This window comes from Eptesicus fuscus, chromosome 15 (genome assembly GCF_027574615.1).
Source record: "Eptesicus fuscus isolate TK198812 chromosome 15, DD_ASM_mEF_20220401, whole genome shotgun sequence".
NCBI lineage: Eukaryota > Metazoa > Chordata > Mammalia > Chiroptera > Vespertilionidae > Eptesicus > Eptesicus fuscus.
This window is the reverse complement of record NC_072487.1, coordinates 40,552,455-40,579,585: the sequence shown is the minus strand read 5'-3', so window position 1 is coordinate 40,579,585 and position 27,131 is coordinate 40,552,455. Positions and strand designations below refer to the sequence as shown.

General features: G+C 43.0%; 1 protein-coding gene across 1 annotated transcript in view; it reads right to left on the bottom strand.

Moving 5' to 3' along the window:
• The window catches only part of PCSK5 (proprotein convertase subtilisin/kexin type 5), a 408,183-nt gene that overhangs the window by 25,038 nt on the left and 356,014 nt on the right, over positions 1-27,131 (bottom strand). Inside the window, exons 25-31 of the mRNA XM_028146315.2 lie at positions 24,847-24,889; positions 21,901-22,037; positions 20,338-20,538; positions 15,621-15,701; positions 10,551-10,634; positions 9,183-9,378; positions 641-858 (exon numbers count right to left, since the gene is read on the bottom strand). Coding sequence (XP_028002116.2) covers positions 641-858; positions 9,183-9,378; positions 10,551-10,634; positions 15,621-15,701; positions 20,338-20,538; positions 21,901-22,037; positions 24,847-24,889 — 960 coding nt within the window. The remainder of the gene's footprint in view (positions 1-640; positions 859-9,182; positions 9,379-10,550; positions 10,635-15,620; positions 15,702-20,337; positions 20,539-21,900; positions 22,038-24,846; positions 24,890-27,131) is intronic.

The following is a 27,131-nucleotide window of genomic DNA, read 5'->3' as shown; positions in this document are numbered from 1 at the left end:
AAAATTGTAATGCTGTGGCATATATGTGAGGGCTGAGACGCTGGAGGTACTGTTCCAAAAGCTCAGAAAGCATTACAATTTTCCAAGCTGTATCCGGCACCTCAGGCTTTATTTTGTGCACGAAGCAGTATAGGAACTCTTGGATGAGTTAATTTTTCACTCACTGATAGGGTAGACTAATGAAATATACATGGTTAGTCAGTATGAAGAATGCATTGTGGGTTTGTGTTCGTTCTCTTATTTCAGGGGGAAGGAAATTCTGGAAAACACTTTGGATAGGATAGCACCAATTAAACGAGTCTTTCTTGTTCTGGAGAGGAAATCAGCATTTCTTGGAAGATAATTCCAGAGAAAACAGTTCCTAGCCAGAATGCTATGCTTGGCGTTAACAATACTGAACAGTACTGTTCATGGGTGCGGACGAAATCATACAAAAGGTACTCTTGTCTGTATTAACTTGCAGAATCCAAAATGGAAAGGCTTGACCTCACCCTCACTTTTGTCAGTGACATGCACAGAGGTTGATAAATTTTAGTAAAGGTTCCCCCGGTTCTGCGTGGACATCCCACGCTCAGCTGGTTGGCCCCCAGGTGGGGTAGCTCGGCAGAGCCACGCTCTCCCATGGGATGCTCCCAGGTACCTTTGCAGGTTTTCTCATGGATGCACTCCTGACACATCTCTGGGCAATGCTTGCACACCCCCTCCACGGCCACATGCCTCTCAGAGCAGGTTTCCTGGCACGCTCCCTGGTCCAGGACAAGGCCCCCTTCACAAGATTGGCAGTTGGTGGCATTTCCTTCACATTTACTGCAAGGGGAGCTACAGCGTTTGCATATGCCGCCTTCTGCATAGAAGCCCCTGTGGGGAGAAGAGAGAGCTGCTGGGGAAGCCTTCCAAGCAGGAAAATGCTTCATACCTGCTGACAAAGGAGTTAGGGCTGAAAACGAAGGACTGCTGCTAACGTGGGCCAAAATGAATTAATCAGACTTCCTGAGGAAGTAGGGTAAAAAAATCAAGTCTGGAAAATAAAATAAAAGGGATAGATATCACCCTTGTGAATTTGGTTTGTTTGAAAACAACTTTGGTTAATTTGTATAAACTTTAGTCATCTGATTTCCCTGTTTTAATTTCTGACTCTAATTTCTTTTCTTTTTTCTTGTTAGAGCAGAAAATGCTGTCTGTTCAATTAATACATTTTTAAAAATAAAAATTCAATTTAGCAAATTAAAAAAAATTGTTTTTAAAGGCTCAAAAGATTTACCCTTAATATTAGAAGCATTTTTGCTTTTGGATGTTCCCAGCCAACCACTGATGGCTTTTTTCAACATACATAACATTTGCATACAGCACCAAACATTTGGAGCACTGCTATTGGAGTATACCATATTTTTCTGTGTATAAGATGCCATCATGTATGACGCCCCCACTTTTCCAACTCAAAATTAAGAAATCAATATTTTAAACATAAAACAGAACACATTTTTATTTAGTAACTAGAGGCCTGGTGCATGAAATTCGTGCACTGGTGGGGGGGGATGGGGGGTGGGAGGTCCCTCAGCCCAGCCTGCAGCCTCTCACAATCTGGACCCCTCAGGGAATGTCCGACTGTCGGTTTAGGCCCATCCCTCTCGCAATCCAGGACCGCTGGCTCCTAACCACTTGCCTGCCTGCCTGATCACCCCTAACTACTCGCCTGCCTGTCTGATCACCCCCAATCACTCATCTGCCTTTCTGATCACTCCTAACTACTCACCTGCCTGCCTGATTGCCCCTAACCACTCGCCTGCCTGCCTGATCACCCCTAACCACTCGCCTGCCTGCCTGATTGCCCCTAACCACTCTGCCTGCCTGCCTGATCACCCCTAACTGCTTGCATGCCTGCCTGATCGCCCCTAACCACCTCTGCCTCAGCCCCCGCCACCATGGCTTCGTCAGGAAGGATGTCTGAAATGACGTCCAGAAGGTCGTTCGGCTGTCCGGTCTAATTAGCATATTACACTTTTATTATCATAGATCTCTGCAGGTAATGTTCACATACCAGTACTATGATATTATGCAACATATCACTTTATTCAGCTCTATTGCATCACTGCTCTCTTTTCATCACTTAGTTCCAGACATATCAACTTCTTCAACTTCTATTGTATCACTGCTGTCTTCTGAGTCACTCGCTATATATGTGAGATCATCTTCAGTTCTGTCCATGGCATTGCTGTTTCCACATTTCTTGAAGGACTTCATAATCACCTCTTGTTTGATGCCATAACTTGAGTTTCGAACCCAATTGCAGACCTCAGTGATGGTTGTTTTTTTCACCCTTCATGTTGGTGTCAAGTTATCACCTGCTTTTTACATCCATCTACTCCATTCTTCTCTCATCAAGGCTTTAAATGGCTTGTTGATTGAAACATCTAGTGGCTGTAGCTGACCTGTAAGTCCACCAGGAATAACTGCTAGGTGTGTTTGCAAATCTGATGCAACGCTTTTTGTCTTTTCTGTTAAATGTGCTCAGAACTGATTAAAGACAAATAGAGCTGGCTTCTTTAAGAGCCCCCCAGGTCTTCTGGACCTAACCTTTGCAAACCAAATGGCCGTAATGTCTTCATTCATCCTTCCCTTCTCTTGAACGTGCACAATAATGCCAGGTGGTATGGTCTCTTTAGGATATGTTTTCCTTCTAAAAATAAGCATAGGAGGCAGTTTAGTACCATCTGCACAGCATGAGAGCCCAGCAGCATAGTGTGTCTTTTCATGGCCACTTGTTGATTGCCACTGTTTTGATTCCTTTCACATCAACAGTTCTGTTGGAAGGCACATCAAAATTGAGAGTCATCTCATTCATGTTTGCAATCTGACTTGGTTCAGAATCATATTTTTTCTGAAGTTGTATGACATAGGAGTGAAACTGTTGGACTTTATCCTTACAAACTGGTGGCATTTTCTGAGCTAACTTGCTCATGTCCTCATGGCCAACCCTTCTCTCCTCATGAAATTGAAGCACCATTTTGTCTTTCCTGTAAAATCAACAATGTTCATTTCACTTGCAGACATTCTTGTCTGACATTGAATAAGCTTGGTTGACACACATAAGCCACTCTGGCACTGCTCCATAATCCAAGTCTTAAGCCTTGGCTCCCGGTTTGCCCATTTTGCTGTTTTTCTCTTAAGGCCTTCTTTTTTGGCATTTAAAGGAGTTGTTCTTCCTGTTTTTTCCATTGTCTAATCATATACTCAGTGGGAGGAGGTCCAAATTGTCTCTCTGCAGCTTTATTTCCATGCTCATTTGCATAGTTGATTACATTCAGTTTGAATTTTTCAGAGTAAGACAATCACTTACTGGTATTTATCTTTAGTTTTTTTGACATCTTTATGGGCACAGAATGCTCAGGTCCCTTTTGCATCTGTGCACTCCCCACCTTCACCTCCAATTGTGGCATCAGCTGACGTCAGTAACAATAAGGCTCATGATTGGAGGAAACCTATTTGACAAGGTATGGGCAGCTACACACGCAGCTCCCTGCTTAGCTGACTTACGTGTATAAGATGTTCCTCAATTTTCAGTCTAATGATTTTAGAAAAATGTAGTGTCATATACACGGAAAAATACGGTATGTTGTGTGGTTGACTTCTTCCAGGTGGAATCTAATGTCTGTATAGTCATTGTACCTCTGAGTGATTTAACTATCACACCATATAAATCACTAATTTCTTGTATTTATATTTAGTAAACAACAATATATTGAATTTGTCAGGAAGAAATAGGATGGGGCAAAGAAACTAGAAACTATTTCTAATGTAGTTTCAAGAAAGAAAAATGGAAGAAAAGCAAGTTAGGTCCAAGAGGGGAAACTAAATATCTTTCATCTGAAAGCCAAGACCAGGCTTCCTCACACATTCTGGACCACGATGGAGAGCACGGGGAGAACAAGAACGCTGCTACTTTGTCCAGCCCAGCCAATCTCTCAAAAATAAATTTGGCCCTGGCCCATGTTTCCCAGTTGGTAGATCCTCGGCTTGTGCACCAAGAGGTCTTGGGTTCGAGTCCCGGTCAACGACACCTACTGGTTGGGGCTTGTGCGGGAGGCAGCCAGTTGATGTGTCTTTCTCATCTCTCTCTCTCTCTCTCTCTCTCTCTCTCTCCTTTCTTACTCCCACTCTTTTTTTAAAAATATGTTTTATTGATTTTTTACAGAGAGGAAGAGAGAGGGATAGAGAGTTAGAAACATCGATGATAGAGAGACATCGATCAGCTGCCTCTTGCACAACCCCTACTGGGGATGTGCCCACAACCAAGGTACATGCCCCTGACCGGAATCGAACCTGGGACCCTTGAGTCCGCAGGCCGACGCTCTATCCACTGAGCCAAACCGGTTTCGGCATCCCACTCTTTTTGAAAAGTAATGGAAGAAATATTCTCAGGTGAGGGTTAAAAAAATAAATAAATAAAATAAAAATGAATTTGATAAGATAGTGGATAGAAATGTATTATATGTTTACCAAGAGTTTGATTGAACTTGAGAAATTTGAAATTAAGGGAATTTAGTGCATTCTCAAACATATCACATCTGCGTGAATGAGAATGGGATGGATTCATTGTTTCTGTGTAGTGAAGAACTTGGCCTCACCCAAAGAGAGGTCTGGCCTGTGTTCCTAGCCAACTTCTAAACTCTTGGAATTTCCCCAGTGGTAAGAATGTCCTTGTTACTCATTGTGGGCCCCTCCAGCCACACCTGATAGTTGATGCTAACAAAATTAGTCAGGGTGGGGCTGGCCACACCCTCTAGATTTAGTGTGGGGATTGGCTTAGCCAGGAAGAGCAACCTGTGTTTAGAGGTGTTTAGAGGTTGGGGGCTTTGGACCGGTGATTCCCGGGAATTTTTAATGTTAGTCCTGATCAAGTTTTCTCAGAAATAGTCTCCGGACACTGACGATGAGCAATTCTAGCACAGAATTTGAAAAGATGCAGCACAAAGAAAACATTTTCAGATTTTTGTCATAAGGGCATCAGTAGAAGCCGGGTGAGATGCTGAAAAGAAAGGAATGGATTCAAGCAACAAAGAAAAACAACAACAGCTCATTGAAGACTACTGCTAACTCAAAAACACGAATCCCAGGAACTTCTTGGGAGGCAGGCAGATGACAATGTGAGAAGGTGTTTTTCAAAGAGACACTTTGCCAAAAGCCGTTTTCTCCACACAGATCTGCCCAGTAATTTGTCCTCCTGTCTTCTCCCTGCATTCACAAAACTTAGTTGTGAATGCTCTATTTCACTGTTACTTTTATTTAAGAAGACAGATGCTTCATTTTAGAGGAAATGGCCACCTGTATTAAATTGCTCCATTCAGAGTACTTTATGTTGAAGTCTTTCGGCTCAGATAAATATATGTAATGCGAAAACTGGATGGTCTGGAGCTTCGCCTATATTTTAGACACCTGAGACAGTGACAGAGCCTAAAGGAAGACCCTTTTTTTCCACCAGAGCTTCACATCTGTTCATGTTTGGTGAATATGAGCACACCTTAGGTTTTGTGTTGCCTTTTAAACAATCACTATAATGATGTATGTTACTACTCACATTTTTTTCTTTCATGAATATATACTATACAGTGGCCACTAATGCTGACTGATAAATAAATCTGAATACCTGGATGCCGTTTCATTGCAAATTGTGTGCCTGTCATAAATCTTATTGCCGTTTTAGGATGGATTATACCCAAAAGGGCGATTTTTCAGAAATAGTAACAACTTGAAAGGCAAATCTGTAGAGACAGGAAGTAAATTAGTAAATTCGCTAAATTAGCTAAAAGGGTACAGAGTTTTCTTTTGGGGGATGATGGACATATTTTAAAATCAATTGTAATGATGATGGCACAACTGTATAAATATACTTAAATACCATTGAATTATATGTACACTTTATATAGGTAATTGTATGGTATGTGAATTGTATCTCAATAAAGTTGCTATTAAAAAAAAAAACAGCGCCCTAACCAGTTTGGCTCAGTGGATAGCATCAGCCTTCGGACTGAAGGGTCCCAGGTTCGATTCCGGTCAAGGGCATGTACCTTGGTTGCGGGCACATCCCCAGTAGGGGGTGTGCAGGAGGCAGCTGCTTGATGTTTCTCTCTCATTGATGTTTCTAACTCTCTATCCCTCTCCCTTCCTCTCTGTAAAAAAAAAAAAAAAATCAATAAAATATATTAAAAAAAAAAAGAACCCCAGCCCTTTGAGAACATGGCATTGTGCAATGGTGAAACATGGACCTCAGGGCTCACGAGGTTTGGGGTGGGATCCTTACCATATCATGCATTAGTTGTGTGATATTGGGCTGTTTACCCCTTTCCTCATCTGCAAAATGGGGAGAAATAATAGTATCTGGATGAGAAGATTCATGTGAGGGTTAATGGATCATATTTGAAGTGCTTATTGCAGTGCTTAGACTTCACCAACACTCATCAAGCAGCTGTTTTTATATGGTTTCTTTTTCCTTCGAATTTCTTAGCCCTTTTTGTATTTAGGCTCTGAGAAGTATGGCAGTAATTGATGTAAACGTCCCCTCTGGGTTGTAGGCTCTTTTCAGGCTCAGACTTCTCTTAACATAGCTTCCAGTATCAATTCTTACACACCTAAAAGGTGCTAAGTATGGATCTGCAGCATTGAATCGAATGCAGTTGGCTCTATACTGTACAAATTGGAAGCTTCTTGAGGGTATCATGACTTGTATTTGAATCCTGTATGGTCTGTCTCAGTAATGGATACAAGTAGGTCATTAGGAAATAGGTATTGTTTTTATCACCAAGTTCTTTTAATCAGCAGGCAAATGAAATTTCTGATTCTCTAAAATAGATTCTGTTGGTTGCCTCCCGAAGCTCACTTCTTGCCTCTCTCTCCAATCTTCCTGGCTGCCCGTGTTCTGATTTTATTTGGGTTTTCAAGGGTGAGTCTTGTTCAGCCTAAAGCGATCCTTTTATTTCCATTCTCCCTGCCAGTGATGTAAGCTGTAAGTGATGCATTCTGGCTAATGAGATGTGAAGGGAAGTCTGAGGAAGTTTTCTTTCCTCTTGAAAAAAGATAAACTAGGAGAATCGTGCCCTTTTCTGTCTCTGGTTGCTGCAGTGGGGGTGGTGATGTGTGCAGATGGGGCAGACAACTTGGCTCAGGGGAGGACTAGCTAAGGAAGATACAAGAGCAAAATGGAAAGAGAGTGGGTTTATAATGAAGTGTTGGCCACTGGATTGCTAAACACTTTGTTATGTGAGATGATAAACCCTGTATTGTCTCAGTCAGTCTACTTGGTATTTTTGTTGCTTGTCACTGAAAGTTTCCTGATGTACCTTCTCATTTGCTATTCCCACTTCCCTTTTAATTACATCCTGGAGGTGGGAGCATTCATAGGAGGAGAAAAGGATTTATAAACCAGGGGGCTAGAGAAGCCATCAATAAATACTTAACCAGGTATTTTCTTTATTATCCTTGATTCAGATCTCACCTAACTTTATTCTTTTTTATTTTAAAAGTATTTTTATTGATTTCAGAGAGGAAGGGAAAGGGAGAGAGAGAGAGAGAGACAGAAACACAATGATGAGAGAGAATCATTGATTGGCTGCCTTCTGCATGCCCCCTACTGGGGATTGAACCTGCAACCCGGGCATGTGCCCTGACCGGGAATCGAACTGTGACCTCCTGGTTCATAGGTCGATGCTCAACCACTGAGCCATACCAGCCAGGCAGATCTCACCTATTTTAAACAGAAGAGGTTCTTGTGTTCCACAGCCTTACTTTTGTGATGGTGAAAAGACAGCTACTTGATCATAAATAAAAAGTGGAAAAAAACCATAACTTTACAAAAGTAAAAATATCCTATCTAATACTAGACAAATATGCAAATTGACCATACCTCCGACACACCCACAAGCCACGCCCACCATCCAATCAGAGTGAGTATGCAAATTAACCCAAACCAAGATGGCTACAGCCACAGAGAGCGAGGTTTCCTAGGTAACAGAGGAAGCCAAGCTTTCTGCCAGCCGTTGCAGGCCTAAGCCTCCACTCAAGCTACAAAGTTTCGATTATAGAAGGTAAACAAATTCAAACAAATGGCGGCAGAATGGAGCTTGAGAGAGCAGGCCAGGGTTGCCACCAGCAACAGGGGAAGCAAAGCTTTCCACACACCCTGGCCGGGCCCACCCGCTTAAGGCAACAAAGTTTCAATTATAACCCCAACACAAATGGCTGCGGGCCTCGGAGGGAGCCCCAGGCTTGGCTCTGCTCCAGGCTACAAAGTTTCAATTGTAGAAGGAAAATAAATTCCAGATACCAGGGCCTCTGCTTGCGTTGCCAGGGGGCGTGGCCCACCTGCAAACCACCACAGGCCCCTCGCTCAGGCCGCCCCACGCCCCAAGGGAACCCCACCCTGATCAGGGACACCCTTCAGGGCAAACCAGCTGGCCCCCACCCCTGTATCAGGCCTCTATCCTATCTAATAAAAGAGTAATATGCAGATTGATCATCACTGCAACACACAATATAGCTGCCCCCATGTGGTCAAAGATCCTGCCCCCATGTGGACACAAGATGGCCAGCAGGAGAGGGCAGTTGGGAGGCACCCGGCCTGCAAGGGAGGGCAGTTGGAGGTGATCAACCCTGCAGGAGAGGGCAGTTAGGGGTAACCAGGCCGGCAGAGGAGGGAAGTTGGGGGCAAACAGGCTGGCAGCAGAGTGGTTAGGGGGTGATCAGGCTGGCAGGCAGAAGCGGTTAGGGGCAATCAGGAAGGCAGGCAGGCAAGCAGTTGGGAGCCAGCAGTCCTGGATTGTGAGAGGGATGTCTGACTGCCCGTTTAGGACCGATCAGGGATCGGGCCTAAATGGGCAGTCGGACATCCCTTGAGGGGTCCCAGATTAGAGAGGGTACAGGCTGGGCTGAGGGACAACCCCCTCTCCGTGCACGAATTTCGTGCACCGGGCCTCTAGTATACATATAATCATCACAAGAGAGAAGTGGGCATCTGGCGTTAAGTTTTGGCTGCTGTGGCCAGCGGTGATGTTGGACAGTCAAGAAGGGAGGGACACTGGTAGGTGCTGTAACCCGGGAGGGGAAGAGTTCTTTGGTGATAAGAAGGAATCATATCCAAATTACTGCAGGAAAATGAACACGAGCAGGAAGTGAAAGGAAAGGAGACTTACTCAGGGCACCTGGTGTAGCACCTGCCTTCGTGGAGGAAGAGAGGGTGTTCCAGCCGCGTCTGGCACTTGTCGCAGAGATCGGCTCCAGAGCAAGAGGCACAGGCCTCTGTACAGTTCTCACAGCTGCCACTCCTCACCGAGGGCCACGTGCCTTCGGGACAGGAGGCGACGCAGGCCTGAGCCAACAGATACGCGCCTGGAAACCCAGGGAAGAAGGCAGATCAGGTGGTCAGTATGTGTCCCTCATACAGCGCGAACATCCTTGCAGAGAACTGGCGCTCGCAGCAGCTTTTTAAACTGTCCCAAAGATCCAAGTATCTCAGACTTATCAAAAGGATGAGTTAAATCTCCAGACAGGAAATTGACAACAGGAGGCTTTGGTCCTACTGATATTGATGCGGGTCACTTTGGGGGTTCCCTCTGCCTGGTTGATCGGCCTATTAACACCTTTGCCTGTCTTCCTGGTGTAAGACAGTTACACATGCACAGCTTGGTGGAGTCTGTTTGGCTTCCCAAAGCCTATCTCATTAGGACACTAACATAGTAGCAGCTCTTCCACCCAACAGATGGTCCATCTGTTTATTTTTAATTAAAAAAAAATCAGATAGCATCATTATTAAAGAAAGCAATTTAAAAATCACCCTCAACGTCAGAATTCCAAGACAGTTCCTTCAGTTTTTGTATGCAAACTTTCCTATTTTGTTGGAGTAGAATCATGACACACAAACCATTTTAAATTCTGTTGCCTTTGCGGCCCATCTCACTGTTAACGTTGCACATTCCAACATAATAATCACTTTGATGGGAGCATAACATTCTTAACTGTTAATGTTAGTGCACCACGTTAATAAAATATCTCCCTGATTCAGGGAGGTTGTTATTTCTGATGTTTTGTTTTTATAGATGATGAAGCAATTAATTTGTTAAGCTGTTGCGTATTGCTCTTGTGTTTTTGCTCCTCTAAATTCAGCACCAAAAATGAAGAAACAATAGGCAGACTACTTTCCCGCACCTAGATTGTCCACTGTAAGTTTCCCTTGTTTTGGCTAATGCACTCTAAAACAGCAGGGGAACCCTATAGAAATGTCAAGTACCCAGAGACCTAACAAATTCTGTGGCCAAGCAGTTGCGAACTTCATCATGCTTTTGGATAAAAAAAGTTTCTTTTTCTTTTTGGTCCTTTGAGAGCCAGTTTTTACTGTAGGTCCATGTTTGGGTGCCTGAGCTGCTCCAGAGTAGCCACTGTAATAGGAACGTGTGATGGGACTAGATCAAGTCCTGCAAACCCCTTACTTAAAGATGGTAATACACATGAGTTGCCATGAATTGGCTTGGTCACTGCCACCTCCTGTCACACTCCACACTAACCTTTTGGACACGAAGTGCACAGGGTTTCCGATCCATTGCAGGTTTTACAAGAGGAATGACAAGGCTGCTGTTTTCTTAAAACGTCTGTGTAGGGAAAAGGAACAAGAAGTCAGTTTCTGTTGAGCAGGCTCATAGTACTGGAAAAGATCTCATGGGCAATCTTGTCTCCTTTCCCACCCCAAATAGATTTTGCCTTAGCTAAATGTTGGCGCCGGCTTTGGCCTACCAAATGAATGAATGTGGACTTCATTTTTTTCTTACTCTTACTCTTTCATTGACAATTGATTGTCAAGACTTTCTTTGCAAACTTCCAGAAACAGGATAGTCTTTAATGCTAAGGGGATATTTGAACTAACAAATGTTATTTATTTATTTGGTTTTGTTAATCCTCACCTGAGGATATTTTTTTCTATTGATTTTTTAGAGTGAGTGGAGGGAGTGGAGAGATAAGGAGAGAGAAACATCAATGTGAGAGAGATACATCGATTGGTTGCCTCCCTCATGCACCACAACTGGGGCAGGGGATTGAGCCTGTAACCCAGGTACGTGCCCTTGACTGGAATCAAACTTGAGACCCTTCAGTCTGCAGGCCAACATTCTAACCACTGAGCAAAACCAGCTATTAAAAATGTGTGGGGGTGGACACATGACTCAGTATCCAAGCAGCAGCCCTGTAGGTTGCTTGGTGTAAAAAAAAAATGTGTGGGGGTGAGTGAGTGTGTGATGGTGTGTATACACACATGAATGAGTTATTTCCCCATGATTCTTAAATTGCCAGTTCTCTTCACTCCAAAGTGATAAATGAGAATTCATTGTGTCTTTCATGAAAAACTTATTATTATTTTTTTGTTCTTTGGCACCAGATTTCATAGTTGGTTAATGTTTGGGTCTGTGTTCTTCAGAGTAGCCATGGTGGAATGCAGCCTAAATTTATTCACCTTAAATTAGTCCCAGATAATCATTATCACCAAACTGGAGCCACCCAAAAGGTTTCTGGTTGGTCAGGTGATAAGCAGGCCAACCAAGGAAACGTTACTGCTGTTTCTCCTCTCTCTTTCCCTCCAAGAGCATTTGATGGACAGGCTTTTTAAGGAAGTTTCAAAGTCATACATAAGCCCTGGCTGGTGTGGCTCAGTTGATTGGGCATCATCCCATGTACCAAAAGGTTTCTGGTTAAATTCCTGATCAGGGCACATGCCTGGTTTTCTGGCTTGATCTCCAGGAGGGGGCGTGCAGGAGGCAATTCAGAGATGTTCCACTCTCACATCGATGTTTCTCTCTCTCTCCTTTCCCCTCTCTCTAAAAATCAACTTAAAAAATCTTAAAAACAACAACAACAACAACAAAACAACAGACACACATAATGACCTCAAGGACATCATTCAATCAGTACACATTGAGATCATGACTAAATTTCAGTAATTGTTCAGGAATCAGCATGACTGGACACAGGAAAATTAGAAAAAGAAGTTCTAGCTCAGAATGTATCATATGAATAACTCTGACCTTCAGCCAACTGTTATGTTGGCATCTTGCCATTCCCCTCTCTTCTTTCTTTTCTTCCTCCCTCCCTTCCTTTCTTCCTTCCTCTCTCTTACAGTGCCTTCTCTTTCAGAGAGTCAGTTTGGTGGAGTTGGCTCTTTAGTCACACCTGCCTTCAGATCCCAGATGTGCTGCTCAGGTAGGGTAACCATGGATACAATAATTAAACTCTCAGATCCCTACTTTTCCACATCTCTAAAATGAGAGAGAGTGATCCTTCCCTGATAGGATTGTAGTGAAGACTAAATGAGATAATGTGTGTAGAGTGCACATAGCAGCTCAGTAAATGGTAGCTCATCGTCTCCTTTCTCCTCTCTCCTGATTTCCTTGTTATCATTCTACCATGTTCCCTCGCTCGGTCTTTTATTCTATAGCTGGCGTGGCACCAGAGGCATGGCTTGGTTTCCATGATGGTGCTCATGGTTAATTAGCTGGTGAGCCTTGCTACAGAGAAAGCTAGATTCAAAGGTGGGTAGGTGCATATGGATGTAGATATAGAGATATACATGATTGTCCACCCTGCCATCCTGAGGGGCAGTCTTTTTCCTAGTTTAGAGAGAAAAACTTGCCCTGGTTTTCTAATAGACTGATTGAGGTAATCTCCTTGAGAGGGGTGTGTGTGTGTGTGTGTGTGTGTGTGTGTGTGTGTGTGTGTGAGAGAGAGAGAGAGAGAAAGAGAGAGAGAGAGAGAGAGAGCGCGAGAGAGAGAACAGAGCTCAATTAGCCCAGTGCAGAGCAATGCTAGTCACAGGATTTTCACAAAAGTAATCCACATGATTTAACATGATTGAGTCTTTTCCCTGAAGGCCCTTTTAATTTGACAAATCACTTAACCCAAAAAAGAGGGCAGCAGAGAGATGAGCAACAGTTTTGTTGTTAACATCACTTTTGACTAATCAACAGAGAAATGCAAATCAAAATCACAAAGAGCTATCACCTCACTCCTGTTAGAATGGCTCTTATCAAAGAGACAAGAGACATGTGCTGGTGAGAGATGTGGAGAAAGGAGACATCCTGTGGACTGTTGATGGGAATATAAATTGGTGCAGCCACTATGGAAAATAGTATGAAGGTTCCTCAAAAAATTAAAAATAGAACTACCATATGACCCAGCAATCCCACTTCTGGTTATTTACCCAAAGGAAATGAAATCAGTATCTCAAAGAGATAACTGCACACAGTGTTCATTGCAGCATTATTTACAATAGCCAAGACACGGCAGCAGCCCAGATGTTCATCAATGGATGAATGGCTAAAGAAGATATGGGATATATAGGGTGGGACAAAAGTAGGTTTACAGTTGTGAGTACATGAAACACTTTAGTCTTGTATTATTATTTATTAACTAGAGACCCGTTGCACGATATTCATGCAAGAATAGGCCCCTGGCTTCACTCCCAGCTGCCCAGGAGCCAGGAAGTCCCCGCTCCCCACCCCAGCTGCCCGGGAGCCGGCACATCCCCACTCCCTGACCGCCTGGAAGCTGGCACCTCCCTGCTCCCGGGCCGCCCGGAGCTGGCAAGTCCTCACTTCTGTCTGGAGCACCACTCCAGTAGCTCCCTCCGCCGCCCCCCTTCCCCTCATAGCAGGCTTCACTCCACTCCATGCCTGCATATGCAAATTAACCTCCCATCTTTGTTGGGTTAATTTGCGTACTCACTCTGATTGGCTGTGGGTGTAGCGGAGTGATGGTTAATTTGCATGTTTCTCTTTTATTAGGTAAGATTATTGTATTATTTTCCATATGAACAACTGTAAGACAACTTTTGACCCACCTGTATATGCAGTGGATATATTCATCCATAAAAAGAGGGAAACCCTGTCATTTGTAACAACATAGATGAATTTTGATGACATTATGCTAAGAGAAATACAGAAAAAGACAAAGACTCTATGATCTCATATGTAGAATCTTAAAAAAACAAACTCATTTAAGTAGAATAGATTGGTGTTGCCAGGGACTGGGGTGGTGAGGTGGTGGTGGAAGGAATGGATGAAGGCGGTCAAAGGGTATAAACTTTCAGTTATAAGATGAATCAATTCTTGGAATGTGATGTACAGCATGGTGACTATAATTAATAATACTATATTGGGTAATTGAAAGTTGCTAATAGAGTAGATCCTAAAAGTTCTCATCCCCCCAAAAAGGTAACTATGGAGGTGATGGATGTGTTAACTAATCTTACTGTGGTGATCATTTTGCAATATATACATATGCCAATTATGTTATACCCATTGAAACAGCATAATATTATGTTAATTATATCTCAGTGAAACTGGGGAAAAGAAAGGCTTCATTAGTGACTGAGAGCAATTATTCATAAAAAAAATATTTGTCAGACATTGAGAACCTTTAAAATCTTTAATATATGTCCAGGCCATGGGCTGATTTTCTTTTGATTTTATCATTTAAAAAATGTGGGGGTTTTTTTTGTTCATCCTCACCCGAGAATATTTTTCCATTGATTTTTAGGGAGAGTGGAAGAGAGAGGGAAAGACAGAGGGAAACATTGGCTAAAATGTTATAGTTACAAAGATATGAGTTTTTTTACTAATTTTAAAAATATTTGTTTAAAATATTGTGCATATATCTACACATACGTATGTATTTACAATGACATATTTCACTTCCTGGCAATTTGATATTTTACTGTGATACACTTGGTATAAAATTTTTGGTAATGTCCTCAGGCCTCCACTAGAGGGTACTCTGTACACACACTTAACAGCAATTAAGCCTGGCAAAGATTAGTGACTTAATCTCAACAAGAAAATTTTAACCTTGACCATAGTTTCTCTTTTTTTTTCCTGCTCCAGTGATTCTAGATTGTATGGGACCTCAAAAACAAAAATCATCTTCACCAAGAAAATGTAGCATCCATCCTTCAAAAATAATTGTAGCTCGCTCACATAAAACAGGGGTTCTGGGTATTTTACTAAATAAGCAATACATGGTTCAAAATATACAAAAAGCATATATCATGAAGCCTCCCTCCTAATCCATTTTCACCCCTTTTATACAAACTGTATCTACTCACACTATTTATCACATTGCCTTTTTCTTTTTTTGGTAACTGAATATATCTTAGAGACCATTCTTTATCAGCACCTAAAGAACCTCCTCATTCTTGTTCCTAGCTCCACAGCATTCCATTGCATGGATGTATCCTACTTCATTTTCCTCGTCTCCTATTGTAACCATCTATTTTTTTCTCAGTCTTTGCTATTTCAAACAATGCTGCAGTAACTAAGGAAGTTAAAGGTGAGGCTTTTCTTGATAGTCCCCCTGTGCCAGACGAACCCACTTAGCACATGAGGAATGTCTTTAAATGCTCTAGAAGGCTCCACTGCTGGGTCTCCCCCCAGCCTCTCCTCTTTGAGCACCCACTTATATTTTGTGTAGTGGTTCCCTCCTTTCATGGCTTCTTCCTCCCACTTGCTCCTGGCCGCCCAGCTTCTTGGGTTGGTTTCAACGTCACAGAGACTACCGATTCGTTATGATTGCCTTCTCCTCCCTATTTCCGTTACCTCTTTTGATTTGAAACTTCCACCTTCGTTGCTTCTGCAGCAGGCTCTTCACCAAAGATGGACTTGAAGTGAGCACAGGTTCTTTTTTATTGAAAAGAATAAAGTTTTATTTTTTTTAATGCAAAAAGGATAAAGAAGATAAAAGTTCACCTATCATCTTACCACCCAGAAATGTGTGCTGCATAGACTTTATAGGTTTTTCATCTTTATAGTGAATGTGTGAGTGTAGTGTATATATGTGTAATCATTCACATTTTCTGCATATGTAATACCGCCCCTACATTTTGCATTACATTATTATAAATCCTATAGGCATTTTCTCTTGCCATTGAAATTTCTTGTAAACATTATTTTTAATGGTTTTGTATTCATTTGCATGAACCGTAATTCACTTAATTTTTTATTTTAAGTAAAATAAAAAATTGCAAAATTTTTTGCCTTAACTGCCTTTTGCATTTAATGTTATAAATCTTATAGGCATTTTATCTTGTCATTAAAATTCTTTATATACATCATTTTAATGGTTTGTGTATTTATTTGCATGAACCACAATTCACTTAATTTTTTGTTGTTATTATAAATAAAGCTGCAGTTAACATATTTGCGAATATACATTCTTGGTTGAGTCCGGACTCTGCCTGGCTATTTGGCATCCCAACTGAGCATTATCTGTTGCCTCCTTTCTGGGGCTATTTTCCCCAGACCTGTAGTACTCTCCAGGCTCCCGATTTCTCTTTTTCACGAGGAAGGGAAGGCTGTTTTGAAAGTGAACTAGTGTTTCATGTGTTAGAACTGGATCAGGTTAAAGGGTTCGGGAATAGATGAACTTTTTCTGTGTCATACTATGTGCTTGGAGCTTTATATGTGCTCTTTCATTTAATTCTCAAAATAAGCGTGTGTGAGGTAGTTTCACGTTCTCATTTTATAGGTGAGGAAACTGAAGCTCAGAGAGGCTGTATAACTTGTTTAAAGTCACAAAACTAGTAAAGGACAGAGCCAGGATTTGAATTCAGGCATGCCTAACTCTCATCCACTCCAGAGATGTTGTAGTACTTCATTTGGATTGTAAAATCATTTGGTAGACGCCAAAGCAGTGCTGTACTGGTAAAATGGCTCTTTGGAATACAAAACAAAACAAAAAAACTTGATTTCAAACTGCCAATGATGTTGCAACCCACTTATAAAATTCCTGGATATGTAACAGTCAGTGCAACTGGATACACGCGGCTCCTTCATGCCACCAGGCAGAAGGTAGAATTACTTACCTAGAGACGTGTTTTCTGCACTCTTGAGTTCTGATTGGTTAATTAAGTAAAAACGATTTCTAAGTGAAGCAATTGTATACATTGACAGAGTCCTCCTTTTAAGTTCTCTAATGTTTAGAAACACATTTCCCATTTTTGAGATTTTTTTTTCACACCTGAGTGGCTCTCAGTGTTTGTGACGGACTGGGATTCCAGTCTTTCTCAGAGCATAGGAATTAAGATCCAAAGACAGGCCACTAGTGATAAATTGTTAGGATGTGGTCAAAGATAGAAAGTTAATTCATCATATCTGTGCCTTGCAGATCAGACTACCATCAGAATGTGTAATTAGAGCCCGCTACAAACATGGTTTTAATCAGTGGTGGGACTAGGTGGGTAGGGAAATTATGCAGGACTTTCCGGCGTCACAGGGGGAAAGCCACTTAAGGAAATCCGAATGATTTAACAGTCACGGAGTAAACTGTTTCCATACCCAACAATGGTTTCAGGAAACCAGCGGAGGCCATTATCTTTTTTTCAAAGCCCTGAACATTTCCACCAGCCTTCACACCTGAACACTTCCACCAGCAGTGGCCCTGTGATGCCTGACCCACCCCGAAATCATTAGCAGCCTACGTAATAATGGCTGCGGTACCGGGCTAATTAATCTTTACAGTATGTGGGTGACTGGGACAGGGGACCTGGGGGTGATCCATACTTTTGTACAGTGCCCTTTGGTGGCGGCAGAACAGAGGCTGAGCCGCTCTCTTTGGAGATTCCTTAGTCTTAGCTGGAGGATTTGGCAGGCCTGGCTGCTGTGTAGGGATCTCCATCCTTGTACTAGGGTGGGAGGTATTCCCACTCTGTTGGTAGTTGAGGAAGAATGATGGTCCTCTCGTCACGGCCACTCTCATCGTGAGTAGCCACCTTATTGAAAGAGTTCAGTGAACTCTAGTTGGACTTTTATTTCAAGGGTATTCCCCCAGTACATGCTGACATAGACAGTGGGGGCAGCACAGTCTTTGGATGCGAGCATGATCTTATCGTTTCCCCTAGGGCAGCGATTTTCAACCGGTGTACCATGGGAATTTTTAAGACATGCAATGCCTGACTATGTAGTCAGGGGCACTGACCTCTTTTCCCTTAGATTGTCAAATAAAAAATGACAACAGCCAACACAACGGTAGCCGTCCAGTGTGAATGAATCAAAATTATACCTACTTTTGTCAGATTGGCAAAAGATAGATTTTTTTGGTGTGCTGCAGAATTTCTTTTTAATTGATTTAAGAGAGGAGAGAGAGAGAGAGAGCGAGAAATATCGATCGGTTGTCTCTTGAAGAAGCCCACAGCCTGGGCATGTGCAATCTTTTGGTGCAGGGAACGACACTCCAAAACCAAGCCACGCTGGCCAGGGCAACGTGCCACAGAATTTTAGTAATTAGTTTATGTCATGAGATGGAAAAGGTTGAAAATCGCTGCACTAGGGAGTAGTGTGGGTGAAGGACTGAACTTTGTCCCATCTTACCTTCCCTACCTGGATCTGCATATGTGTTTAAAACAGTACCACTACCTTACTGTAGGTATCACCTACCCTCTCATAAACACCCTGCAATTTGTCTGGCTCCCTCTGAGTTGGCCCAGAATGACTGCAATCTGCTTTCCATCATCTTAAAGGTGTGGCTGATTAGGTCTCTGGGACCCCCTACCTGCTCTCCTGTGACACTTTCCACCTTGTTTTTCTAAGGAAAAAGAAGTGGAGAGAAAGATGTGGGCCTTCACTCAAATTCTCCTGAGGCTTTACAGAGCTCTTTCCCCCTGACTGTCCATTTCAGAGGTGCCTAACGTGTGCTGGGGAAGCCGAGTCGTCCTGGCTCAGAGGAGGAACAGTGTTTTCTCACTGTTAATAGTCTGCACGTCTTATTTCCCAGATCATCGAAGTGGAAAAGTGCAGCCATGGCCTTGGCTTTATTGCTTTTGTCCAGCCCTGAGAATAATTCTCATCTGCTTCCCCCCCCCCCCCATCTTTTATTGCTGCTAAATCCCCAAACGGACTAATTCCTTTCTCTCTTCAAAAACATTACGTTTTGATAGTAGAGAATGTGGAGGGGTGGGTGTGGTGCCTTGACAAAGGGGAGCAATCAAGGCCTGGTTTCTGCTTAGCAAAGTGCGTAGTCCAGTTGAAAGGGACGTGTAATCATTTGGGAGATCAAGTCTGCTATGCCTCTTGGCTCCCCGGACGTTTTCCTCATCTGGATGCCAGATAAAATACAGATGTTCTGAGCTAGAAAACACAGCACCAGACTGTTTTCCCCTTGGCCTGCATGGCCTCTTAAATGCCTGAATGGCAGACAAACTCGTTTTCAGCATTTTGGTTCAGCTTACAATTCACGGAAGATCTCCCAATCTGGATTGAAGGGTTTTCTTCCCAGCTCTGCCTCTGGAATCAGCCTGTGTTCCCTGTGGCCTTTGGCGGCTGGGTGTGCCACGGTCTCTCCGAGCTGCTTTTCCTTTGTTGCATAGGCAGCGGGGTTGTGGTAGACAGCCCCCGCAGAAGCCCCTCCCCTGAAACCCAGCAACAGCTTCCCTCCTGCCCCGATCCCTCACTCTCTCCAGCCCTTAGAAGACCTGTCCTGAGCAGAACCTCCTTTCAGCTGCTGTTGCTTCTGCACTGAGATGACCTTTTTTTAAAACAAATCTTTGCCTCCAAATCAAACAAGAGAGCATCTCTTGTTTTCATGGGAGTCTCTGCACAGAAAGTGAGCCAGATTTTCCAAGCAGGAAGAGGACTTCGTTTTGTAACCTCTTCAGATGTGGAGAGGCCACCCAAGTCTGTGATCACCTTGCAAGGAAGCTTGTGACCGAGGCCAGTTCTGAAGACTCGGTGGGAATGATACGTGCAGGCCTTTATTGCTAGAGTCCGAGCTGCCACCTTCTCCCTCACTCCCACCCCTCTCAGGACCCCACTTTCCCACCTGCAGCTGGAGAGGGCAGCTGTGAAAAGGCAAAGCTTGAATGATGGCCATTTCTAATAACCCACCCAGACAGATCAGCTTTTTTAGCTTAAGTTCCAATACTTCAGAGCCGTTCTTCCTTGCTTCACTGAAATAGCCTACCCTAATTGGCAGCTTTCATTTTCCTTAATAAAGAGATACAGGAATGATAGAAGCTATCCCGAAATCTTCGAGAAAATGGTAGTCGGGCCACCTCTCTCTCACTCTTGATGCACCTGGAGGCCTGCTCCACCCTTGTGGAAACTCAAGTGCCTTTAGGTTTTCCCTCCTGGCCAAAAGCCAGTTACAGCCTCCTTCCCTCTGCTGCCTTGATCATCGAAGAGACCCAGTCTTGATTCTCATCCCAAGCTTTTGTTTCGCTGCCCGGCCTTCATCTCTTGGTATCCCAAAAGCAAGGGTTAAAGAGGGCGGGAGGCCGAGAAGGCAGCTGGACACCTGCGATCGCTCTGGGGAGACACATACCATTCCAGAATTTGCCTTCGATCTGGGTCTGGGTGGGACCCACACAGGTCCCATGCAGCAGCTGGAGTCCCGGGGGGCAGCTGCTGCACTCGTCATGGCCCAGGCCGGTGCAGGTTTCACAGGCTGGGTGGCAGGGCTCACAGCTGCTCATCTCCGTGTCACTGTAGGAGCCAGGCCCACATTTCCTCACACAGCTGCCACCTAGGGAAGAATAGTTTGGCTCAGTGCTCTGGGCAAGGTCAAGTTCTAAACAGGCCGAAGGGGACCTCAGGAACATTTTTTCTTTGAGTTTGTTTTAAAAGACACCAGGATGGCATTAGCTTCTTTCAGCCAATCAATGTTTGCTTTTTTTTGTTTGTTTGTTTTTTTGTTAATCCTCACCTAAGGGCATGTTTCCATTTTTTTAGAGAGAGTGGAAGGGAGGGAGGGCGAGAGACAGAGAGAGAGAAACATCGATGTGAGAGAAACACATTGATTGATTGCCTCCTGCACGTGTCCTGACCAGGGCCAGGGATCAAGCCTGCACCCTAGGTATGTGCCCTTGACCAGAACTGAAATCAGGACCCTTCGGTCCACAGGCCATTACTCTATCCACTGAGCCAAACCGGCTAGGGCTCAATGTGTCTTTAAAAATCCAAAACTTTAAGCCCTCTTTTAATTGATAAATTAAATTGGCTATTAGCTCAAAGGGTTAAGAGCATAGAATAAAGAACTTGACATTCTTGAGGCTTTGAAAAACTACAAATAAAACGAATCTCTGTATAGAGACCAATGGGAGATCATCTGGGCTCTCTCTCCCCTTCTCTCCCACACGAGCATTCAAGAACACTGGACTACTAGTTCTTTAATTGGAAGACTCACAGTGTATTTCTTTCCTAGCCATCCATCTTCATCAAAGGCAATTGATGAATTGACCACAACCCAAGAAAACGGACTTTGTTTAGCTTTTACAGTGCTCAGAAATATACAACATGGATTACATCTCAAGGAGAGAGTTGGTTCTGAATATTTCAGGTGACTTAGATTCCAAAGCGCTGTCTCCAGTGTCCCCCGCATCCTCACATTCACTCATGCTTCCATCAGTTTGGAATAATTTGAGATTAATTAGTGAAATAGGAACTATGTAATAAAAGCAGAAGTTGCTAGTCCTGGCTAATGTTTATTTTCAAATCAAATTGAAATTTCTCCTTGGACAAGAGGCACCCACACACGCAGACCCAGAAACCAATCAAACAGCTGTTATTTCTTGCTTTTTTTTTTTTTTAAATCCTCACTTGATGATATTTTCCCCATTGGTAGAGAGAGTGGAAGGGAGGGGGAGAGACAGAGAGGGAAACATCGATGTGAGAGAGATACAACTATTGGTTGCCTCCAGCACGCATCCCTGCTGGGATGGAGCCTGTAACTGAGGTACCGTGCCCTTGACCAGAATCACACCTCGATTCTTCAGTCTGTGGGCTGATGCTCTAACACTGAACCAAAATATCTAGGGCCCAGCTATGTTCTTTCTGGTGGAGCTCTGGAGCCTGTTTTTACTTTGTTTTATGCCACTGTCAGGCTTACCCCGGAGAAAGAAGCCCTCTTCACACCAGTAACACTCATTCTGGTCACAGATGTCACAGTTGTTAGTGCACGCTTTGCATTCCAAATTTTCAGTGTAGGTCTTCTCAGGACAGGATTTATAGCAGTGGTGTTCAAACCTAGGGGAGAAGATGGAGTTTCTTCCATGAACTATGTTGATGTATTTCTCTTAACCACCATAATTTAATCTCCTCTTGTATGTCTATGCATAGTTTTTAACAAGTGTAGATATTTGGGTTTCAAGGGAGAAAACTTCATCTTGGTCTGTGTGTGCCTTCCAAATAAGTCATTACTCACCTCTCTCTGGACCTCTGAGCACCCTTATCGGGATAGCTGAGAGGAGGCTAAGGAGAAGGACAAGGCTGCTGCTATTTATTTATGGCGCAGTGATTATGTGTCAAGTATTAGCCTATTTAAACATCCACACAATCCTCAAATGGTAGCTGTTACTTATATATTTAATTTCCAGATCAGGGAACTGAGTCTCAAGGTTAAGTACTTAAGTCACATAGGTAGTTAAAGGTGGGACTTGGATTTAACCAAGGTCTGTTTGAACAGATAGCTTGTGTGCTTTTGCCACATGGCACTTGCAAGGTCTGAAACAGCTCGGTGTTGGGTTCAAGTAGCTTACCAAAATGTCTGTAACCAGATTATTTTTTTTAATTGATTTTTTACAGAGAGGAAGAGAGAGGGACAGAGAGTTAGAAACATCGATGATAGAGAATCATCGATCAGCTGCCTCTTGCACAACCCCCACTGGGGATGTGCCCGCAACCAAGGTACATGCCCTTGACCGGAATCAAACCTGGGACCTTTCAGTCCGCAGGCCGACGCTCTATCCACTGAGCCAAACCGGTTTCGGCTGTAACCAGATTATTAACATCAACATCGAAGTGCCTTAGCTTTTATGCATACATATTTCTCCACATACTATCCATTATTCTCATTCTACACTGAATTATAGGCTCATTTGAAGGGGGAGTGGAATGAAATTGATCTTTGCCCTTTGATGAATTTTGTAGCATCAACAATATATCAGAGGCAGGCTTTGCATTTCTTTCTTACCAACTTCTATTGCAGAGTGTTTTATTAGCTGCATTCAAAGTCACTAAATTTTCTAAAGGGTTATAAATGTGAGTTTCTTGAAATAAATATCACATGTTTTACCTTCATGATATTGGACATGTTCTTTTTAGTGTACAGGATGCCCTTAATGTGGTTGAGAGGTTCTGCGACTTCCAAGTGAAATGATGTATAATGAAATAGGCTAATTGATACTAGAGACAAGAGTTAAGTTCCAACAGCATCTCATCAACATTATAATGAAATGACATTGAAAGACATAATGTTATTTGAGGGCCTGCTGTTTTTGTTGCTCACAGGGTATTATGAAATATGCTCATTAGTGGGCAGTGGTGAGCTGGAGAGGCCGAAGAGGCTGGCTCCAGACTTTAACAGAATATGCTGCCAGGTAACAGAGGGAGTAGGTGCAGGTCAAGGGGTGTCTTTTGGTGTCAAAATGAAGAAGGGTAGAGTTAGGCTGGAGGGACACAGAGTCATAATAGAGACAAAGAGGAGAATTCCTCACCCACTTCTGCATGGTCACTATTTCTTTGGGTCCTGCCTCGGTTCTTCAAGGAACAGTTTGTGTCCTCAACCATGTGACCTCAGCAAGGAATGCTTGCATTTTTGCTGTTCATCTCTGCTTAGATGTGTCTGTGGCAGGCCATATGCTGGGCAAATGCCAACTATGAACATGCTGACAAATTTCTTTCTGCTCATTTACTGTCATCTGGTCTATCTTTTAATAATCAAGTCTGGGGCCCTCTTCTCCACCCCACTTCCCCTGTTTAAATGGAGCAATAAATCAGTAGGGCAGGAATGCAGTGATGGAGAGACACAATCAATGCAGAGAATAATAGCCTACTCTGGGATAGTTCAATTAAAACCATAAGGTTAAGTAATAATAAGGTTAACTGGTTGTTTTTAATATGTTTCAGCTTGTTAGGTTTCCCTTTCCTTGCGATCCACCTCATCCCTTTTAATGTCTTCCCACCCACTACCACATTTCAAGCCCCTTGGAATCAAGCTCATTAAAGTTGAGGTGACCCAAATCTAGAGACACCCCCCCCACTAGCTTGTGGTGCTTCTTGAAATAACCCATAGCCTCTCTGAGCTTCATTTTTTCCCTTCTGGAGAATAACATCGATCCCATGTTCCTGACAATGTTTTTGGAAAGATGAAGAGAAGAAATGGATGTGAGAGTTTATCACAAAACTCTCCAGTTCTTAGGATGATAGGGAGGAATTGCGTAGCCTGTGCATCATCTGGGCCTTCCTTTTCATCTCCCTTCTTTTCTTTTCTTAGTTTTTCTTCCCTGGAAGGGAGACTAGACTGGGAAGGGGAGGTGACATTGAGACATGCCATGTTTGATTTGTAGATTTGTAATAGAGAACTTTGGGGATGATGGTTACTCATGTTTCATTTAACCTAGTGGTATGTGTCTTTCATTACTCAGGGGATGATTGAGAGCTAATGTAGCACCTGGTTTCATCCTGGACCATCCAACTCTTTTTAAGGACAAGGTCTCCATGCAAACATCTGGAAACAGCTTGCCTGATGCTGGGTCTATTACTAAGGTCTGTCCAGCACCAGCAAGGTCTGAATCCTGGTCACCCATGGCAAGATTCCTAGACACCAGTGTCAGGTTGGGTGCCTTCCAGGACCAAGAAAGCGAAGGTCTCCTTTCCAGGCAAGAAAACAGCTGGGCTCTTATTGCTAAATCCAAGAATTGTCCATTAATAGCCTGACAGGGCAGAGCTGCTTCAGGCTGCAGGGCCTCTTTCCTGCAATCACTGATTTAGGATTAAGTAGGTAACACTTAAACTGCAGAAAAGTTAGTGCTATGAAAAAGAAGGTCAGACTTACATGTAATACCTTGTAACACATGATGTGCAGGTTCCTGGGTCATCTGGAAAAAAAATTATAATCATGAAAAATAATAATTGCCAAGAGTTCATCATTTGGAAAAATGGGCTTTGGAAAAGTTGTCTTGAGACAATTTTCTGGGATAGTTTTATGAAATGTTCTGTCCAGAAATGGCATTTGAACAGATTGTACCATTTTAACGAGTACCAAGCTGTGTGCTATGATTTATCTTTATCAAAGCTAGTAAAATAAAAGTTCTCATAAATACTAGGCCCTGACTTTCAAGGAGGAATAGGCCCAAGCTACTGGGACTTCAAATTGCAGACCAGGAACTGTCTACTTTGAGAAACTCCTGGTCTCTGATGAGGTAAAAGCATCAAGCATATCTACACATACATACACTTGAAAAAGGGCTTTAAGCTTCCATTCCCAAATGGTGGGTTTTCCATGAGTTATCCTAACTGCCTACCAATGAGAGGGGTTGTTATCTGGGAGGTTCCTTTTAAATCTGAACAATTGTTTCCCCCCCCCACAATGTAGTATCCACTTTGCGTTCTACACTGCACAACCCTCTTAAAGAAACTGCCCTGTTCTCATTAAGTATAATGATTCACTGTGCCCCTGCTGTCTCAGCTTTCATGGGACTTCATAGAGAGAGAAAGGACTTTGAGAATCACTGACTTGGTCTATTTCCCTCTCTTTTAACCCTCCCGAAACATGCTACTCCAGATCCAATTATTAAGGGAATTCGGTGACTTCCTCTGGTCTTCAGTTTTTGTGAATAACGGAGTTACCTCTAGCAAGTTCTGTCTATCTGTTATACTTCAGTCTTGCTCTTTTTTATTCAAATAGGAGATGGAAAACAGTTGCTCCTCTTGAAAACATTCCTCTTGGTGCATGAAGATTTTATGTCACCTTTAACTTTTGAAAAACGAAACAAAACAATGTCCTTTGAACTTCGTGCACAGCTTTCCATTTTGATCTACTCTAGGCTCTATTTTGGTTTCACAAAGTCTTCCTTTTGGTAGAACTGCCCTGAATCTTTAGCCAAACATTCATCTTGGGTCGTCCTAGGGATGTTATACCATAACTCTATTGTGTATTACACATAATATGACTAAAGCATTGCACCAAAGGTTATAGTGGATACATTTTCAGGAGAGGCTCTGCCATTTACATGGGATCCCCAGAAATTTCAGAAAACAGCCTAGTGATTTTTGCAGAGGAGAGGGCACTGGCCTGGGAATTGGGCTACCTGTTTCTAGTTTGGAGTAGTAACCCTGGTTTAACTGTCTTGAGAACTTGCATAAACTTGACTCTGCTTGATGAGTCCTGATTTCTGTAGCTGTAAAAATGATCTGATTGGATAAGACGGTTGCAAAATCTTCCCAAAAGTCAAAGGTTCTGAGGCTGAGTCTAGCAGGAGTTGGCAAACTGTGACCAACACCCATCAGGGCCAAATCGGGCCATGCCCTTTTGTTTGCATACTGTGTATGAATATTTTCATTCTATAGTACCAGAGTTGAGTAGTAGCAACAGAGATAGAAAATACTTACTGTCTGTCACCTTATTGTCCAGACAAAGTTTTCTGGCCCGGCTGGAGCACTTCTGGGTTACTCACCTTTGTTAGGTAATACTGGTGTAAATGTTATTTTCTTAACAGCTGACCCCAGAGTTCCTCTAGGGAGAAAACTATCTGCATGTAGGAAAATACCTTGTGAAATAACCTGGGGTAGAAGTTTAATTGTAAGGATTGAACAAGAGCCAAGACAGCCCAAGGAGAGCCACGCCTTTTTGCAGGAGGTTGTGATTGGCTCATGAAAAGGTTTTCAAATCTGAGTCAACATGGTTTTTGATAGATTGACTAGAGCAGGGCAGTGAAATGAATCATAAGCCAGGCTAATTAAGGGGAGTCAGGGATTTGAAGCTAGAGGGATGATGAGGAAGAAAAGCTCACTAGAATTCCTTGAATTCTTGGGGGAGGGCTTTCTGCTTCCACAGTCCATGGTTTGGGGATCTGAATTCATTTTAAGGGGGTGCAAAGGTCCCAGTGAACATTAATGATTCTACTGGGTGAGTTTATTTCCTGCTACGAGTCTTTGTTTGCACCTATATTCTTTTCAGTTCTGCTCCTAAGTAACTATTACTCAGCTAGCATTTGGCAACTTACTTTCCCCTTTCCTGTCCCTAATAAACCTAATTGACTCCAACAGTTCTGCTAATTTGGCGAGGGCTGGGAAATTCTAATCCTGTTCTCTGATGTTCTAGCCATCCATCCCATCTAG